Below are 17,047 nucleotides of genomic sequence, written 5' to 3'. Positions count from 1 at the left end.
AGACTCTAAGTTCCATGGGGACAGCAATGATGTCGCTGTTTTTAAACAATACTGAATGTTCAGTATTTAGCAAGGACCTGGGTGCTCAGCGCATGAATGAGGCAGTACCACTGGGACTCGGTGAGCGTTTGGATGTGCAAGGAGAGGAGGAAGGAGGAGTCAATGTTGACACCCAGATTTCTGACTTGGTAATAGGATGCAAGGAAGAGCGTCCACTGAGATGGGGAATATGGGATGAGGAGCAAAGTGGATGAGCTTAGTTAGGACTTGTTGAGTGAGAGGAGCCAGGGAGATATCCAGGCAGAGAGGTCCAGTTGATACTTGTATATAAGGGCCTGGAGCTCAGAGGAGAGGTCCAGGTTAGAGATAGAGATGCAGGTAACAGCAGTGTAGAAGTGGTGGTTGATGCCAGGGTGAATGGGTAGTAAGAAGAGGGATTATGACAGACTCTTGGGGAAGACCAACATAAAAGGTGGGAAGAGGACACTGAGGCTGCAAACAGGACTGAGAAGGTGGAGCTTGAGCAGCAGGGCAAAAGCCAAGACCGTAGTTGTGGAAACATAGATATCAGAGATGCCCTGGAAGAGGGACAAGGAGGGAGAAGACTCATCCCAATGAAGTAACAGATGACGTAAAGGGTCCAAGGGAGTCACGCGTGAGCCAGGTGGGAGCGATTGCAGGAGACTGGGGGTAAGGCCGCACACACATCACATCACAGTCAGGGGAGGAGGGATGGGGAGGTGGAGCCGGAGACAGTGGATGCGGACAGCTGTTTCATGAAGCTTGGCTCTGATGGAGAAGACAGCGGTGTGGGTGATGAGCAACGTTGGACCGAAGGAGAGTTTTTGTAGTTTGTTTTCTTTCCTCCTCTTCCTTTTTTAATTTTTAAGATGTAAGACACTGAATCAGTTTAAAGGCAGGTGGGAACCATGCAGTAGAGAGATTAGGGATCAGGAGGGAGTGTGGAGACATGTGGAGGGCAAAGTCCCGGAGAACACTGGTTCCCACAATGTCTGCACCTCAGAATCACCCAGGGGTGGGGGATGTCTGAAAAATTCTACTTCCCAGGCCTCACCCCAGACTAAATCAACTCTCTAGGGGTGAAGTAGGGGCATCGGTAGTTTGTGAAGCTCCCCGCGTGACTGCAATATGCAGGCTAGTCTGCGAACCATCACCCTAGAACCTTGCTCCTTGAATTCAGGTCCACAGAGCAGCAGCACAGCATCACCTGGGAGCTCATTAGAAATGCAGCCTTACTCAGCCAGCATCCATATCTTAACAAGCTCCCTAGGGGATCTGTGTTCACATTAAAGTTTGAGAAGCCCTGCGCCTGGAGGAAGGGGGAGATGAAGCCAGACAGTGGGAACTCGATAAATGTTGATTTATGAATGAATGCAGGAATGAAAGGTGCATCCAGAGTACAGGTGGAGGGCTGGCCTGACACAGCAGGAAGCACACCTTGTTCTTGGAGATGAAAGAGACAGAGGAGGATGGTGCAGATATTGTATAGTGAAGTTTATAGGTGGGTCTGTCTTGGGAAGTTAAGGCCATCTATTTCATCCATAAAACAGAAGGTGTCATCTGCTGTGAGTGAAAGGAGGGGAGTGGCCTCAGAGGCTGGGGAGAGTTGAGAAGGTTTAAATGGCAAATGAGGGGGAGCACTGGTCAGGAAAATTGGCAGGACCAGTAGGCACACTGAGGGCCTCCTGGGACTGATGGCCATGCAGGGTTAGCAGCACCAGCTGATGTTTCCCAGAACCGCTCAGCAGCTGTGCACAGGGGAGGACAAAGGACAAAGTTGGGGTCATCCAGGGTAGAGGAAACTTTGGTTGGGGATGTTGATGGATGCACAACAGGGCAAAAGATCTGAGGACAACAACTTTTAAGCACTCTCTTCAAGCATAAGAGTGGAATCTAAGCTGGAGAGGAAAGTACGGAATAGAGGGGTGGATGGACACGGCCAGTGGACTGGGAGGTGATGAGGACTCAGAACAAATGCCTTACGAGGCTCTGGGTGAAAGAACTGGGGGGACAAATCACTTTGTCAGGGTCTGATTTAATCTTCCCAGCAGTGATGGGCTCGACCTGTGAAGTGCTGGCTGTAAAAAACACATCTGCTCAACAGCCTGACCAATGAATGACATTAGTATGACAAAGAACCATCGGTTCACCTCCAAAAAGATGAACGATAACATAAATGAAGTTGCCATCTTTCTCTCTTCAAATCAGCCCTGGGCTGGGGAATGCAACATCATTTAGTTTTGGAATCAGACAAGTGTGGTTCAAGCCTCATCTCCCTCTTACAGTGACGTGATCTAGGGCAAGTAGCTTAACTTCTAGAGGCCTCAGTGGTCTCATCTGTAGAACAGGGGTAATTATACCCATTTCTCAGAGTTTGGGGAGGACTAATGAGATATCTTCTGTAATGGCATCTAGCACTTCATAAACACCCCTTCCCCTGTCCTCTTCCACCCCCGTGAGGCGGGAGCGCTGCTGTAGGGGACACTGTGTGATGCTGCTCTCCACAGGAAGGAAGAGAATTCAGGCTTGGGGGACTGAGAACTAGCAGGAGGGAACTCAGACCTGGAGGGACTAGGGCTGTTTAGTCCCACATCCTACCTTCCCGTAAAAAGCTAGAAATATTGGTCCATTGAACAAGGCACAGCCCCACCTGTTGAGTTGGTGGTCCAGATTGCCAGAGTCATTCTACCAGAGCTGCCTAAAGCTCTGCACCGCCAGAACTGGGCCGGAGGAAGAAAGGGTGGGAAAGGAGAACAGCCCTAGTCTGGGCCCCGGAGGGGCTGAGAGGCTGGGGGGACTGGCTGACAGGCCTGTCGGGACACGCTCGCCTTGGGCCTACGAGCTGCAGCTCTTCTCAACTCTGCACAAATCAACCAGAAGGGACACTTACTTTCCAAACGGCCTCTCCAGGGCGAATGGCCGGGCAGCATAATAGTACTGCTTGTATTCATCCATCCACACTTCAACTGTCCGCTTGGTGTTCCTGTGGGGAGAGGAGGTGTCACGGAGGGGCTCTCTGAGAGGACCCATGATGCATCCAGTTAAAAAACACACACGTGAGCCAGCTGGCAGCACTACGGGGTGGGGCAACCAGGATCCAGTGACACTGTTCTTCCCAGGGTGCTGAGCCCAGCCAAGCCCTACGCCCTCTCCAAAGGGAACTTTACCCCAAGATACAGGATTTTAATAGTTATGACAAACTCTTCCCCAAAAGGTACAGACCAGAAAACTTACTCTAGAAACTAACAACTTCTGTAGCTCTTTTTAAAAAATTTGCAGTGAGAAAAGAGCCAGGAGAGCCTGGCGCATCCACATGGTGCCAGAGACCAAGACGAAAGAGCGGGACCTGTGTTGGCCATCTCACCTCTGGCCACCCAGGCTGGTCCCCCAGGTGCTCCCCCTTACACAGGGGAAGTGTTAGGGTGCCAGCTCTCCAAGGGGAAAACCAATCACTGGGTCTTCCCGGCAGCTGTGAGAGCAGCTTGGTGCAGGTGTAAAGAATTAAGGAATCAAGCCATTTGTCCAACATTTTGCCAGCTCTCTTACGTTTTTTAAATCAGGTATTTAAGTATCAGGTATTTGAGTCTGACCCCAAAGGTCACAGAAAGAGAGAGACAGACTTGGAGGATGTCATTATTCAGCAGTCAGGGAGGCAGGGATATCAGGAAGAGCCCAGAGCAGAGACAGACGACCTGGGAAAACAGTCAGATGGCGGGAGCAGTGCGGGAGCAGCACCTGCCGAGGCCCACGTGAGCGAACTTGGGCTCTCACTGAAAAGGACGTGTTCCTCCACACTTCTGGTTCTGTTTGGAGCAGAGAGAACTGATAGAGGAACATGGTGAGCCCTTCCAAGCTGGTGACATGAAATGACAGTCATGCACGCAGCCCAGTTCTTGGTGCACTGAAGGCAGTTAACAGCATCCTGCTGGCTCCTTCCACTGGCCTGACCATCAGCAAACTGGAAGCTGCCTAGTAGATGGCTGTGCCACCTTTCTCTAACCACTGAATGACCCACTGGTGGCATGCAGGGAACCCACTGGCCAGGGCCCAGTCTCAAAGACAATGAATGTTCTGGATCCCAAGGCTCTGCCCTCCTATCCCAGCCTGGCTCCACTGCACATCACAGCCCCACGGCTGCCCTACCCCAGATGCCCCCAGCTCACCTTTCCCCAAGAGCAAAGCAGCCCGACCTTCGTTCCCACTGCTCCCGCCTGCTGGGCTTCTTCGTGCCCGACCCTTGCCACCACTGTGCTGTGACAGGTGTTGTTAACTCTCCTGCTCAGTCCCACACCTCCTCCCAGACTGCCGTGTCAGGACACGACCCACACCTGCTCATACGTGTGAAAACCGAGGACCAAAGAACTCAGAAGAGGAAAGCGACACCTCAAACGAAGGAAAACACCAAAAGAGGTGCATAGCTCCTCCCTCCCCAAAATAGACCTAATGATATAAAAACAGGAAAAAGGGGAATAAATGGGTGAGTGAAGTTGTCAGAGGACAAGAGGATTAGCAAAAAGGAGAGAAGAAGCCAGAGGAAATGATGAAAGAGAGAAAAAGGGATACACATGAATTATTTTTCAAGGAGAGGAGACAGGTTGAAAGAGAAGAAATCAAGCAAACGAGAGGGTGTACGAAGGAAGCAGGCAGGAGGAAGCAAGTGGGCACTGCTGGGTGGCTGAGTCCCTGGCACCTTCATCCTGTTCCCCAGGCAGGAGATGAGATGTTGCAGGGCCTGTGCAGCCTGGGCCCTGTCTGTGTACCAGCGAGGCCCTGTGGCAGGCATGTGAGTTGTATCCACCTGTACCTCCCCATTCCCGGATCTTCCAAGGACCTTTCCGCTGGTGACTCAGCCTGAAGGCAGGAGCAGCAGATCTTCTACAACTCAGAGGCAAAAACAGCCTCCTCTCCTTAACCCCAAACAACCCAAAACACCCCGAGCCCTGAGCCCTGGAGGATGGTGCTGCCCAGTGATTTGAAGCCCCGGAGGCCACATGTGGGGCCCCAGGGGAGTCAGTGGTGGAGATCAGCCTGGGAGCCGCCTGCCTAATGCCAGATTGGCAGGCCTGACATTCCCTGCTTAGGCAGAGCCCCAGGGAGCACGATGTGCATGTCCTGTCCATTCAGAAGGCTCAGGCAACCTACCGGAGAACCTAGGACAGCCACAACCCATCACCAGGAAGGCCCTCAGTTTTCTGCTGCCCCCACGGAGCCCCTGGAACGTGCACTTACTTTATATATGTGTTGGCGTTTCCATCTGGGAAGACATATGGGTGCTTCTTCCGGAAGACATGGCCCACTCGGCTGCAGGGGACAATCTCGAGGCTGCCCCCACACATCCACACTCTAAAGGAGATTTCTGCAAGACAGCAAGGCTCCCTTCACTACTTTGCACCCCTGGAAGGGAGGGGACACACGACAGCAGCTTCAAGGCACTAGGCCCGAGGAAGTGGAGAGGGCGTGCTACACCCAGCCTAGGGTGCTCCACAGTCACAGCATGTGCTCTGCTGGCTGGGCAACCTCAGTTTCCCCATCTGCCAATGGGGATGATAATAACTCACACTTGGGAATGTGGTAATGAGTTAATATGGAAACAGTGGCTGGCATGGAGGAGCACCTATCTAAATCAGCCCCTGTTCCATCCCCTCATGGAGGGACATATTCAGGGGCCAACATGGTGGGGGGCTCTGCTGCGATGCTTTAACCTGGAAAAAGGAACCTTGGGACAATGAGAGAGCTGCTTTTGGACACGTGGAAGATGGATTAGACTCGCTGGTATGACCCCAGTGGGTTAGAACCAGGACTGAGGAGAGAGAATTTCTATTCGAGAATATGGGAGAATTTTCAGACAGTCAAGAGCGAGATAGAAGTGGCTGAAATGGAGGTAGCGAGTTTCGCACTCTGACATGCTAGCAAAGGACATGGCCAGGATGCAACGAGGAGGACCAAGCTCCCAGGAGATACTTAGACAAGAAGTCCAGGAGAGCGCCTACCAAAACCCAGACTGCAATTCTACCAAAGGGCGCCTGAATCGTAGCCCAGGAGGAAGTTGGAGCATTAACCAAGAGCTGAGAGCAGCCACAGACAATGCTAGAAGCCTCAAAGATGTTGCTGGGGGTGCTCCCCTGAGCGGGGATTTTGCACACATACCCATTTCTTCCTGGTTGGCTGCTGCTGCAGGGACCTCAGAGGAGTGGGTGGGGTGCAGCAAGCAGAGGCCCCTGGGGCTGCTTACTGGCAGGCTTGAGGCAGTGGTGCTGGCCCAGAGGAAGCAATGGAATACCAACGGGTTGGGGGGCATAGCTTATCATGGCCACTGTGTAGAATTGCCAGCACAGAGTGATAACAAAAAGCAGAATGACTGTAGGTAGTTTTATTATTGCTTTTAACCTCTCTAGACAGTGTACCCCCTTACTGCACCCAGGGCAGGCTGCCCTCCTGCACCCCACTGGGTCTGCCACTGGTGGGAAAAGCCAGCTTCCTATCTGGGAATTCGTGCCCAAATTCTGCCCGGCCCATGCTTCTGTAGTCAAACTCAAGTATGAGGAAGACAGGCTGGGTCAGGAAAAATCCATGTCCGTGGGTAACTGCCCCTGGGAGGGACCACTTGGAAGTAGACCGGGTGTCCACACATGAGCAGGGAATGAGGCTATATTCCAGTACCTTCCCACCACATATGTGCCCTGCACCCTCCATCACCTTGGGCCCCATCTCGCTAGGTTTCTTCACCACCGGTCCTCTCTCTCATCCACTGCCCCTCCCACTTCCTGCTCTGCATTTCCCTTCATCCCAACTCTCAAAGAAGGTGCTTGGACCACAAATTCTTCATCCTGATCCTCACCTGCTCTCTCACTCACCTGTCCTTATCCACCCTTTACCTGTATCCTCCTGCCTCCTGCCATGTGTCCTTGGAAAGGCCAGTGAATTGCAGGAAAGGCTTCCTTGACACCAACTCCACTGTTGCCACCTTCTCCACATCTCCCCTCTGCCTGCCCAGGTGCTTTCACGAATGGGCCACTGCTCATTCCCAGGAAACTCAGATTTCCCTGAGTGGGGACAATGTGTGCTCTCGGATGAAGAAAGTTCTTCTCAAGATTGCTACTGAATGATGACAAGAACAAGGGATGGGGGAGGAACGGGAAGAACTTGGCTCTGGGGTCAGCAGCCCCGAGCCTGGCGTAATCTACTAGCTGTGTCCCTGAGGAAACCTGCTGGAATTCCCTGAGGGTGGGTTTCCCCGGATGTCAAACGAAGATCATAAAAGCACTCCACAGGATTACTGTCGACATCAAATGACGTGGAATTCTGAGAATAACTGTGCAAACTCCAAGTGCAGTTAAAAGATCTGCAGCAGTTAGGACATTCCTCTGAAGCCAGTCACTAAGACACGAACACCAAGGGCATCGCCCACTTCCAACTTCCTAGACGATTTACAGCCTTCTTTGGCTACAGGAGGCACTTGAAATTCGTGGATTCAACGCTCCAGATTTTGATTCTCCGTAAAGGTTCATGATACCTGGCAATCTGGCGTGTGACTGGGGCACTGATGAAATCGTGTGTGCCAGCCTGGTGTCTGTAGGAGTGAGCTTAGCCAACTGCCAGCACCCACCTCTCCAGCTTGCAGTGAGTGCACCAAGGGGCTGAAGAGGTGGTCCATGGAGTTATGTAGTACTTGTGTGCATTTAGGCTCAGGATGTCTTCCTTAACAGGTCTAAGGTCTACTGTGCCTCAATCAACTCCTCTCTGGGATCTCAAAACACAGTCTGCTCTAGTTCCCAAAAAGGAAAAACCTCTCATGTCTCAAAACCAGAGACGGAGGCCTTGCTTACTGATATAACCTACAAATTTTGTGCCAGCTTTCTTCCAAAAATACGCATATGTTTCAGCTATGGTCTCTTCCTTTCATGTATTCAAATGAGACATATGTCTCTCTTTATTTGCAAAGCGAATCCCTCCAACCTAGGCCTCAATCCCATCCCCCCACACTCCTGCAAACTGCTTCTTTCCTGTGCTCCCTTTGCCCAGCATTTTGCTTCTCTCTGAATCTACTGACCCCCCTCCCCTCTGCCCAGTCATGCACAGACCCCCCAACTTGGAAAGTAGTCACCTGAGCCTGCTCCTTCTCCACCTTCCTTCCAGTCTCCTGGCATCCTTCACCCCAAGGCTCTGTCTCTGAGTGTCTTCCTGACACTGCTTCTTCATCTGACCCCAATGTTCACTTGATGCCGAGGACTCACCTCCATGCCCCCAGCCCCAGCTCTGCTCCAGGCTCCAGCACCAACTTCCAATGGCTTCTTCATACTCAGTTGAGGAGCGCTGGGCACCATCAGAGGCATCAGTGCATCCTCCCCGCCTGTCAGCACCTCCCACAGCCGGCAGCAGCCTGCCTCCTTCCTCCACCTCGAAACCACCCTTCCTCCTCCTCATTTTCCTGTGCCTGGTGCTTTAGCCTAAAACTTCAGAGTATCTCAGTTCTGCAAACATGAGCCATGGGACAAAAATGACCTCTTCATTAACTCCTGGGCAAGGCTTTGTTCGGTCCTCCCTCAGGTGAGAGCTGAGTTGTGCCAACAACCCGCTTGTGGTTGTGGATGTTCTTACTACACGATGCAGAAGCGGTTCTGATAGGACAACTGCCGGCGGGTAGCTTGCCATCAAAGCACCTCTCCCCAACTCCTGAACTCATGCTCTTGCCCTGATTCCGCCCTCCCTCAGGAGTGAACACTCACCATCAGCCAGGACAGCTGTGGATACAGAGATACTGACTTCAGGGCACTCAGACCAACAAGAGACAAATCTATCGCCAGCTGTCACGTTTCTTCCTCATCCACTCATTCATCCAATCCTGACACAGGTCCATCTTAGTTCTCCTTCAGGCCAGCTGAGGCTCACAGCAGCCTGCCTTCTGAGATGTGGCAGGAGTTTCTCTCCTCTAGCGTTCAGACTGTCGTAACTGAGATGTTCAGAGACACGCGGGCTGACATACATTGCTGTGCTGCTGCCAGAGTCGAGACAACCTGGGAAGTCTGCAGATCAGTGTAACAATCTACAGGTACTATAGTGTGGACTATTTAAAACAGACAGACAGGACACAGAGTTGCCCTTCCCTCATCTACACCACTGACTTCAGCAGAACTATGTGTCCAGGACTGTAAGCCTGGCCCAGTGACTGGCAGATACCTGCTGAAGCCTTTGGAAAGTTTTGTAATCCTGAGGCCTGAGGCAGCGGGGGCTCGTACAGCAGAATTGCTGTAGACTGAGGTGTGAGGCAGCGAGCTTCCAGGCACAGCCCAGACCCTCCGCTCTCCAGGTCTGCAGCTCCTGCAAAGTCATCACTTTCTTAAGTGAAGGAGGATGGAGCAAAAAGATGATGTAGGGAGTTCGTAGGGGTGGTTCTTGCTGACTCAGCGCCCTCATAATCTCCCTGCTATGAATGTCATGCAGACTCAAATCCATTTTGAATTCTAGGCAGGGAGATGTGTAATTATTCCACCCTCATTGGGGGCACTGTTATCTTATTTTCTTTAAACTTCAGATTCACATTTGAGAGCAAATTGCCCTCTCCACCCTCCATTCTCACCTCTTCTGTCTCCTCATAGGCCACCACCCTTCATCAGAACCAATGTCTACCTGAAAAACCCATGACTGGTGGACAGGAATTCAGGGAAAATGAGAGAGCTTTCTCCCCAGGAACGAAATCACAGCTATTCATATGCCACTGCTTGGCCAGACTGGTCAAGATTCTAATTTCAGTTTATAGGCTGGTTTCTAAACAAAGGCGAAGGGAGCAGTAAAATGGGCTCCATGGGCTCCACTAAATGCAATGAGCCCTGTTTTAAATGAAGCCTCATATATTGTATAGACATATATTGCACACATAGCAGCATTATCCATTCCACCTTTGGCCAAGCTGAAACCTACTGAGGACAAAGGGAGTAGAGTGAACAGTGGTGGGCAGAGACATTCACCTGGCTGTTGTTATTTGTAAGTCTACACATAAATGTGGTGACAGGAAGCTTTCTTTTCAATAACGTTTAAGTTCTTAGTGCCTCCTGGGCCAGAAAGCTCTATTATTATTTTTTAATGAATGCATGAACTTGAGTAGAGATAATCTTATTGGCCCACAAGACAGCCTTGAGTCTGTAAGCAGAACTGTGTTTCACACACATCTAGGACAATCAGGCTGCATCCAGGCCCCCAACTTCTGACCAAGTAGTCACCACAGGCTCACCGTGGTCACCAAGGGACACACAACTGCAGATGCCAAGGTGTCACCCTTTATCCTTCCATCATCCCCATGGAAAAGGAACAACCAGTGTCCTCTCTGCTGGGACTCGATGAGACCTGGGGATGTTCGGGAGCAGCAGGAAGGGAGGGCCTCGAGGGACCTCACCTGGGCATGGAGATTTAGCAAAGTAGCCCAGACAAGGGACAGAGCAGTGGTCTGCTTCGCTTTGCTCTCCATCTGGGAGAAAAGATGACTTTTCATCAGACTTGGATGCTCTTCTCAGATGAGGCCATTGCCCTCATCTTGAGCCAAGGAGCATAGAAAGGGTGAGGCCGAAAGAGAAACTTAGAGGGATAAACTATTCCAGCATGTTGGATGTAGTCCTATACTGACATGGCTCGTATGCAGCCTGAGGGGAAGCAGAGGCTCTGCACGTGGTCTAATCAATCTTCACAGCAGCCCCGTGATGTCGGGAGTGTAACCATTGCTATTGCTGCCATTACAAATTACCACACGGACCGAGTGTGGGGGTTGTTGGGCCCCCTGCTAAGGGTCTCACGAGGCCAAAATCAAGGTGTCAGCAGCATCATGTTCCTTTTGGGGGCTCTGAAGAAGAATCCACTTCCGAGCTCATTCAGGTTGTTTGCAGAACTCAGTTCCTCACGGTTGTGGGCCTGAGGGTCCCTTTCCTCACTGGCTGTAGGCCGAGAGCCTCTCTCAGCTACTTGCATGCTGCCCACTCCATCTTCAAACCAGCAGCGGCCAGTCCAGTTCCTCTCCTGCTGTGAATCTCTCCCACTTCTGCTCCATCTCTTCTGCCTCTGGCTGGAGAGAGTTCTCTGCTTTTAAGGGCTCATGTAATTATACTGGGCCTGCCTGGATAGTCCAGGATACTCTCCCACCTTCAGGTCACTGATTTAGTAGCCTTAGTCCCATCTGCAAAGGACCTCTTGCCACGTAAGGTAACATCCTGACAGGTTCTCAGTAACAAGCTGCTCTCCTTGACCCAACTGTAGTCAGGCTCCTGGAAGCCCTCTTCTCAACCAGGCCTCTACCTTGGACCCTGTCCTTGTGAGGCCTGCATTGCTCAGTTTTAGCAAGAATCTTGTTAAGCCAGTTTGGAGAGAGTCCCTCATCCTTGATATCTGATGACGCTGGCAAGAATCCTTAGGTCAGTTTAGCAAGATTCCTCCACCCTTGATGTTCCCTCTCAGTGATCTTCCATCCACCAGCCCCCAATCCTGCTCCTTGGCTGAAAATCCCCACTTGCTCTTGTATTCAGAGTTGAGCCCCATCTGCCTCCCCTATTGTGAGTCCTCACACTTATGATAGTCCTGAAAAGTCTTCCTTACCATTTTACCAAGTGTCAGAATAATTTTTTCTTTAACACCCGGATTAGGGGGTGGATATCTTTGGGGGGGTAAGGATTCTCCCTACCACAGGGATCATTGTCTCTACTTTAAAGACTTAGAAACAGGCTCAGTGAGGTGAAGTAATTTTCCCAAGGACACACAGTTAGTGACGACTACAGGATTCAAATTTAGACCTGATTCCCCAGCCCATGTTCACACACACGCGCACACCACGCCTGACACAGCCTGATGTCCCTGACCATATTCTGGGGTTGGGGGACAGTGGCTCCTCTCTGGGCCCCACTTCATCCCTCTTCTCAGCACTAGCTTTTGTATCTGCTCTGCTTTGGAAATCCCCTGTTATAAATCCAGGAATCCCATACTCACTCTTCATATATGTGCCAAAGCCTCCTTTTTGGAAATGTGCAGTCCCCATCCCACCACCACCACCACACACACACACACACATACACACTGCTTACAGGGGCAACAGCTTCCTTCTATCTCTAACGACCAAAAGCTAAAAGTGAGATGCACTTCAAGTGAGTAGATGTGTTAGATATATTACACGTATCCTGTGTTATGCAAATTGGAGTTTAAGCATCCAATTTTAATGCAAAACAACTTCTGAAAAAAAAAAGGCTAAAAGCCACATTTCCCTAAAGCCTGTTCCTATGCTGTACTGCAGATGTAATTATCAAAACTATTCAGCTCATCTCAGAAACACTTTGCGGGAACGATGGCCCCAGGGTCAGGCTGGGTGAGTGCCTGTGCATGGGGCGGGCTTTCAGGCTGCCGCTGAAGCTGCTGCCAAGGCAGGAAAGCGGGATGGGCAGGGACAGCGGGCCACTGAGAATGGTCATGGTCATGGTGGCCCTGGCCAGAGCCTTTTCCAACATCTCACAGATTTTTGTGCTGTGAAATAAGGCCAGTGCAACCCAGGCAAACACGTCTAGAACACACAGAGATCCCATTTCATGGAAAGGAAAGGTACCTCTACCTGCCATTGTCCATTTTCTCCGTTTAACGCAATAAGATCTAATTTAAGGGGAGCCTCATAGATTGGAGATATATTGCCCTTCCCACCCTGACTCCCCTTCCCAGGCAGTTTCTGGCTTTTGAACACACAGTTAGGAGCAGTTTCCACTGTTCCAGGCCTTGGGGTCAAGAAGTCGGATGAAGGTTCTTGCCCTGCTCCAGGTTTAGTAGGTGGAGGGCAGCAGGCGTGGAAGAATAAACACAAATACATAAGAGGGCTCTGTGTCAAGGTGGAGAGGACAGCCAGGTGCTGAGGGGCACAGAGCAAGGGGGTGGGTGGGCAGGAGACAGTCAGGGAAGGTGTCCCAGGCCCCATGGAGGTGGCCCCAGAGCTGTGGTGGAATCAGTGCTTGGTGGAGAATGGAGCCCAGGTCATTGTGGAGGGTCCGCAAGTCCGGGCAGTGCAGGAGGTTCTGTCACTGCCTCTGCACTGAAGGCTGGAGAGGTGGACAAGGCCAAGGAGCGACCCAGCTGAGGAGCGTGGGCCTCGTCCTTAGGACAAGAAGCAGCCACTGGTAGGAGAGTGGGAGAGATCTGCATTTCAGAGAGGGCGCTGTGGCAGGAGTGTGGGACGAGGGCTTTGACAAGAGCAGAACAGAGGTGGAGAACCTTTCAGGAGAGTCCTGGGGTGGAAAGAGGCAGATGGATGGGAGCCATGCTGAGGGAGCGGCTCTCCAGGACTTGGTGAGTTGGGGTGTTGGGGCAGCGGGGGGGCCCCTCCTGCTACCCCTGGAAAAGGAATTCCTTTACTCTGACATGCAGCTGCCTTCACCCCTCAGCAACACCGCTCCTCCACAGCTGAAGCATCCCTTTCCAGCCCTATAAACCCCCTGATCACCAGCCCATCCAGCACTGACTCTTCCAAATTCTCATCTTCACCTTCTCAGGTGCCTCGCTATCCTCACTTGCAGAATTGAAGCTGTCCACGTGATATAGCCACCATTGAAAAAGCAGGAAATTCATATTCAAAATATGAATTTTCTGGCATATAAAATGCCAAGAAAAAAAAAATCAGAAATGGCTTTCAAAGTGCTGGGAGCTGGCCATAACACGATGGAATGTTGGGACGGGTGAAAACAAAGTGTTCCCTGTGATAGCTGTCTGCAGCATTTTGTTGGTTTAAAATTTTGTGATGGATTGTAAAATGGCTCTCCCACACCTCCCCAGAAGCCCCTGCCTACTTCCCTAAGCCAAGTAGATGAGATGGCCACTTGATTTGAGTGGATGTATGTCAACATTGCAATAAAGAGAAGGTTCTGGTAGGTTGGACCAAAATGTGCTATCATTAAAAATAATTTGCTGCCTCAATCCAAATGTCACTGCCACGTGGAGGAAGGACCACATCTACTCTGTGAGGTTCAAGAGGACAGAACACGTCCCGACAGACAGAAGCTGGAGGGAGATGGGCTTCAACTTAGAAGAATTTTCTAACTATTCAACACAAAAATTCTCAATGACAGAATGTGCTGAACTGTAAGCAGCAAATGCATCATCATAAGAAGCATTTGAGCAGCAATTGGATGGCTGCTGTCTATCAAATATGCTGCAGAAAGGATTCATTTGGGGGCTGGGAGGAAAGGCTAGAGCACATCACTAAGGATCCTGAGAGGTACTGTGCTCATCAGGACATCTGCTGGCTGCCCAGAAAGAGAGAAATCTCATCCCCATTGAGAAGGCCAAGGGTCTACCTGGCTCCAGGTTCTCCCAGGCTGATGCAGGCAGATCCAACATCAAACCCACCCCAAAGAACCCCATCGCGTTCCAGGATTGGGTTCCGAGAAGGGCACTCGGTTTGGTTTATGGTTGTTGGGCTTTTCTGCTGTGTTTCTGATCCAGCCCCCAAATGGCAGGAGACAGACTTTTCTGATGGATTCCTCCATGCTGCCCAGTTTGGGAGAACAGATGCTATGGGTCAGGCCAGCAGCCATAAATTTCCAGGAAATAACTCTTAGTGACTGAGGAAGAAAGCCATAAAATACTCCGGAGGCAGGGACAGGAGAAAACAATGGCAGAGGACAATGCACAGGATTACTGCTAAGTGCCAGGACGAGCCCCATGGATCATTCTCCTGGCTTGCGCCACTGCTCCAGAAGCCTGTGCCAAACACGCTCCCCAGTGCCCAGAGAGCCAAGGGGCCCTGACTCTCTGGGATTCTTCTTTTCCTGTGGTTTATTTAACAAAGAGTTACTGAAGCCTCCTTCATGGCAGGCACTATACTAAGCACCAGAGGGACAGCTGTGAACAAAATGGACCCAAATCCCTGCCTTGTGCAGCTTAACTTCTAGTCATCCCTTAGGTCTCACCTGCTAAAGGAAGGAACGGAAACTAACATTATTGTGCCCATATGCTACCAGGATTTTTATAGACTTACCTCACCGGGTTTTCACAACAACACCAAGAGGCACCCCTGCCTCAAACTTTTAATACCCAAGGAAGCTGGAGGGTCACTCAGCATCATCAGCTCAATGGAATGGGTTTCTGACTGCTCTTTCTCCCACAGCCCTGCACCACTGTGGCCAGACCTAGCCATCTGTTTCCACAGTTTTGGAACCTGTAACCCAGCCTCTTCATCCCCAAGCCTTTCTCTGCACTAAGAGACAGGGCAAGACACCCCCAGGGTTGCTGTAGCAGTCGCCCCAGACCTTCCCCATTCACCTAGTGCTGAGCGCTATACGCATAGAGCAGTCAACAGATGTTCTCCAGATGTCCACGGCGTTGCTGTCAATCCTGCTCCTCATTCTCCTTTCCTCAGTCTCTTTCTACCTCCAAATTTCCAAGTTCAGTGCTCCTAGCTCAAGTCTGCTTCTGGCCCTCACACTTGGGGTTCCTCCTTAGTCTTCCTGGCTTCTGCGTCTCAACTGTCCCCTAACAGTCTGCCTGCGCACGCTTCATTTGTCCTCAGCATCCATGTGGTCCATGGAGAAATCCCTTGTTACCTCTGCTCTCCCAGCAACCACTCCTCTGGTGCCCCACCCAGCCTTCCCTCAGAGGAGTGACTTACTCCTCATCTCCCCAGGCCTCATCCCAGGCGCATGTAGTCCAAGGACCCAGAGATCCCCACCTCAGCCCCAGGACGCAGAGACAGTAACTCACCAAAGTTCTCCCCGCCCCAGATGTCCATGTCCATGTCATATTTCCCCAGGTAATCGAACCAGGATTTGTTCATCACGAAGAGCCCTCCAGCTATAACTGGAGTCCTGTGCATTTGGAAGGAAAAGAGGATCAGTTAGGGCAGGGAGACCACTGTCACATTCTTTTTCCCTGGAAATTCAGAACTCAAGGCCATTTTCTTCCCATTTCTGCTCCTCTTCAGAAGGGCCAATACATTTTCTACTTTCCATTTACCTTGCGGAGAAGCTAAGTCACTCATCAGCACACCTCCTGTGGGGGCCGGGACTCTCTCAGAACCCCAGCTGTCCTGAGAGCCTGGGGAGCCTCCACTGGCCTCTCCCACAGGCCCTGCTCAGTGCAGCTCCCTTGGGAGCTCCACTCTTGGGAGTGGGGATGGTGGGCACTGAGTAGGCAGAGAAGGGCTGACAAGCATGTGTTAACAGTACATCCATTTCTTGAAGCTGGGCTCTCTCTCCCTCTTTTCCCCTCTGTAATGGATTTAGTTTTGTCCCCCTAAAAAATGTATTGGGGTCCTAACCCCAGTACCTCAGAATGTGACCTTATTTGGAGAGAGGTAATCAAGAGGTAATCAAGTTAAAATGAGGTCATTAGGATGGACCCCAATCCAATATGACTAATCTTCATATAAAAAGGGGACATTTAGCCACAGAGGTAGACATGCATAGAGAGAAGAGCCATCTGCAAGCCAAGAGGAGAGGTCTGGCATAGCCCTCAGAAGGAACCAATCCTGCCAGCACCTTGATTTTGAACTTCCAGCCTCCAGAGCTGTGAGACAATACGTTTCTGTTGTTTAAGCCACTCAGTCTGTGGTACTTTGTTACAGCAGCCCTAGCAAACCAATATACCCTCATCTTCATTTTCTTTTCTTGGGGTCCCGTCCAACCTCCCCTACCTTCGACTGCTGAGAGAAGCCGCTTGGAAAGAAAAGGGGTTACAGAGGAAGGCAGGCAAGGGTAGCAGAGTACAACCAAATAACACAGTAAGTATAGGGATGTGAGTCTGTAAGAACTAATGGCTGGGGTATGTGGGCAAGCCCTAAGGGCCCTGGCCCCTCATTCAGTGGGTCCAGAGGGTGAACGGAGTTTTCTCCTATGTCAAACAGTTAGTTGATGGGGAGCAGGTCAGAAGCCTTGGTCTCCCGATGCCACGACACCCTGCTGTTCCCCAAGAACTGGCCTAATCTTGGGAAACTCTTGTTCTCTGATGAGCAGAGATATTCACACAAGAAGAGATCCTGCCCTGAGAACCCCACCCCTGGGACAGAGAAGGGAAAAACCCA

At 51.1% G+C, this 17,047-nt stretch overlaps 1 protein-coding gene across 2 annotated transcripts in view; it reads right to left on the bottom strand.

Moving 5' to 3' along the window:
* Window positions 1-17,047, bottom strand: part of GALNT14 (polypeptide N-acetylgalactosaminyltransferase 14) — a 206,500-nt gene that overhangs the window by 13,583 nt on the left and 175,870 nt on the right. For both annotated transcript variants that reach the window (XM_046662679.1, XM_046662680.1), the window contains exons 9-11: window positions 15,730-15,833; window positions 5,251-5,377; window positions 2,912-3,004 (exon numbers count right to left, since the gene is read on the bottom strand). In XM_046662679.1, coding sequence (XP_046518635.1) covers window positions 2,912-3,004; window positions 5,251-5,377; window positions 15,730-15,833 — 324 coding nt within the window. The remainder of the gene's footprint in view (window positions 1-2,911; window positions 3,005-5,250; window positions 5,378-15,729; window positions 15,834-17,047) is intronic.

This window comes from Equus quagga, chromosome 5 (assembly GCF_021613505.1).
Source record: "Equus quagga isolate Etosha38 chromosome 5, UCLA_HA_Equagga_1.0, whole genome shotgun sequence".
NCBI classification, from domain to species: domain Eukaryota; kingdom Metazoa; phylum Chordata; class Mammalia; order Perissodactyla; family Equidae; genus Equus; species Equus quagga.
The sequence above is the reverse complement of the archived record's forward strand: the minus strand, read 5'-3'. Positions and strand labels throughout refer to the sequence as shown.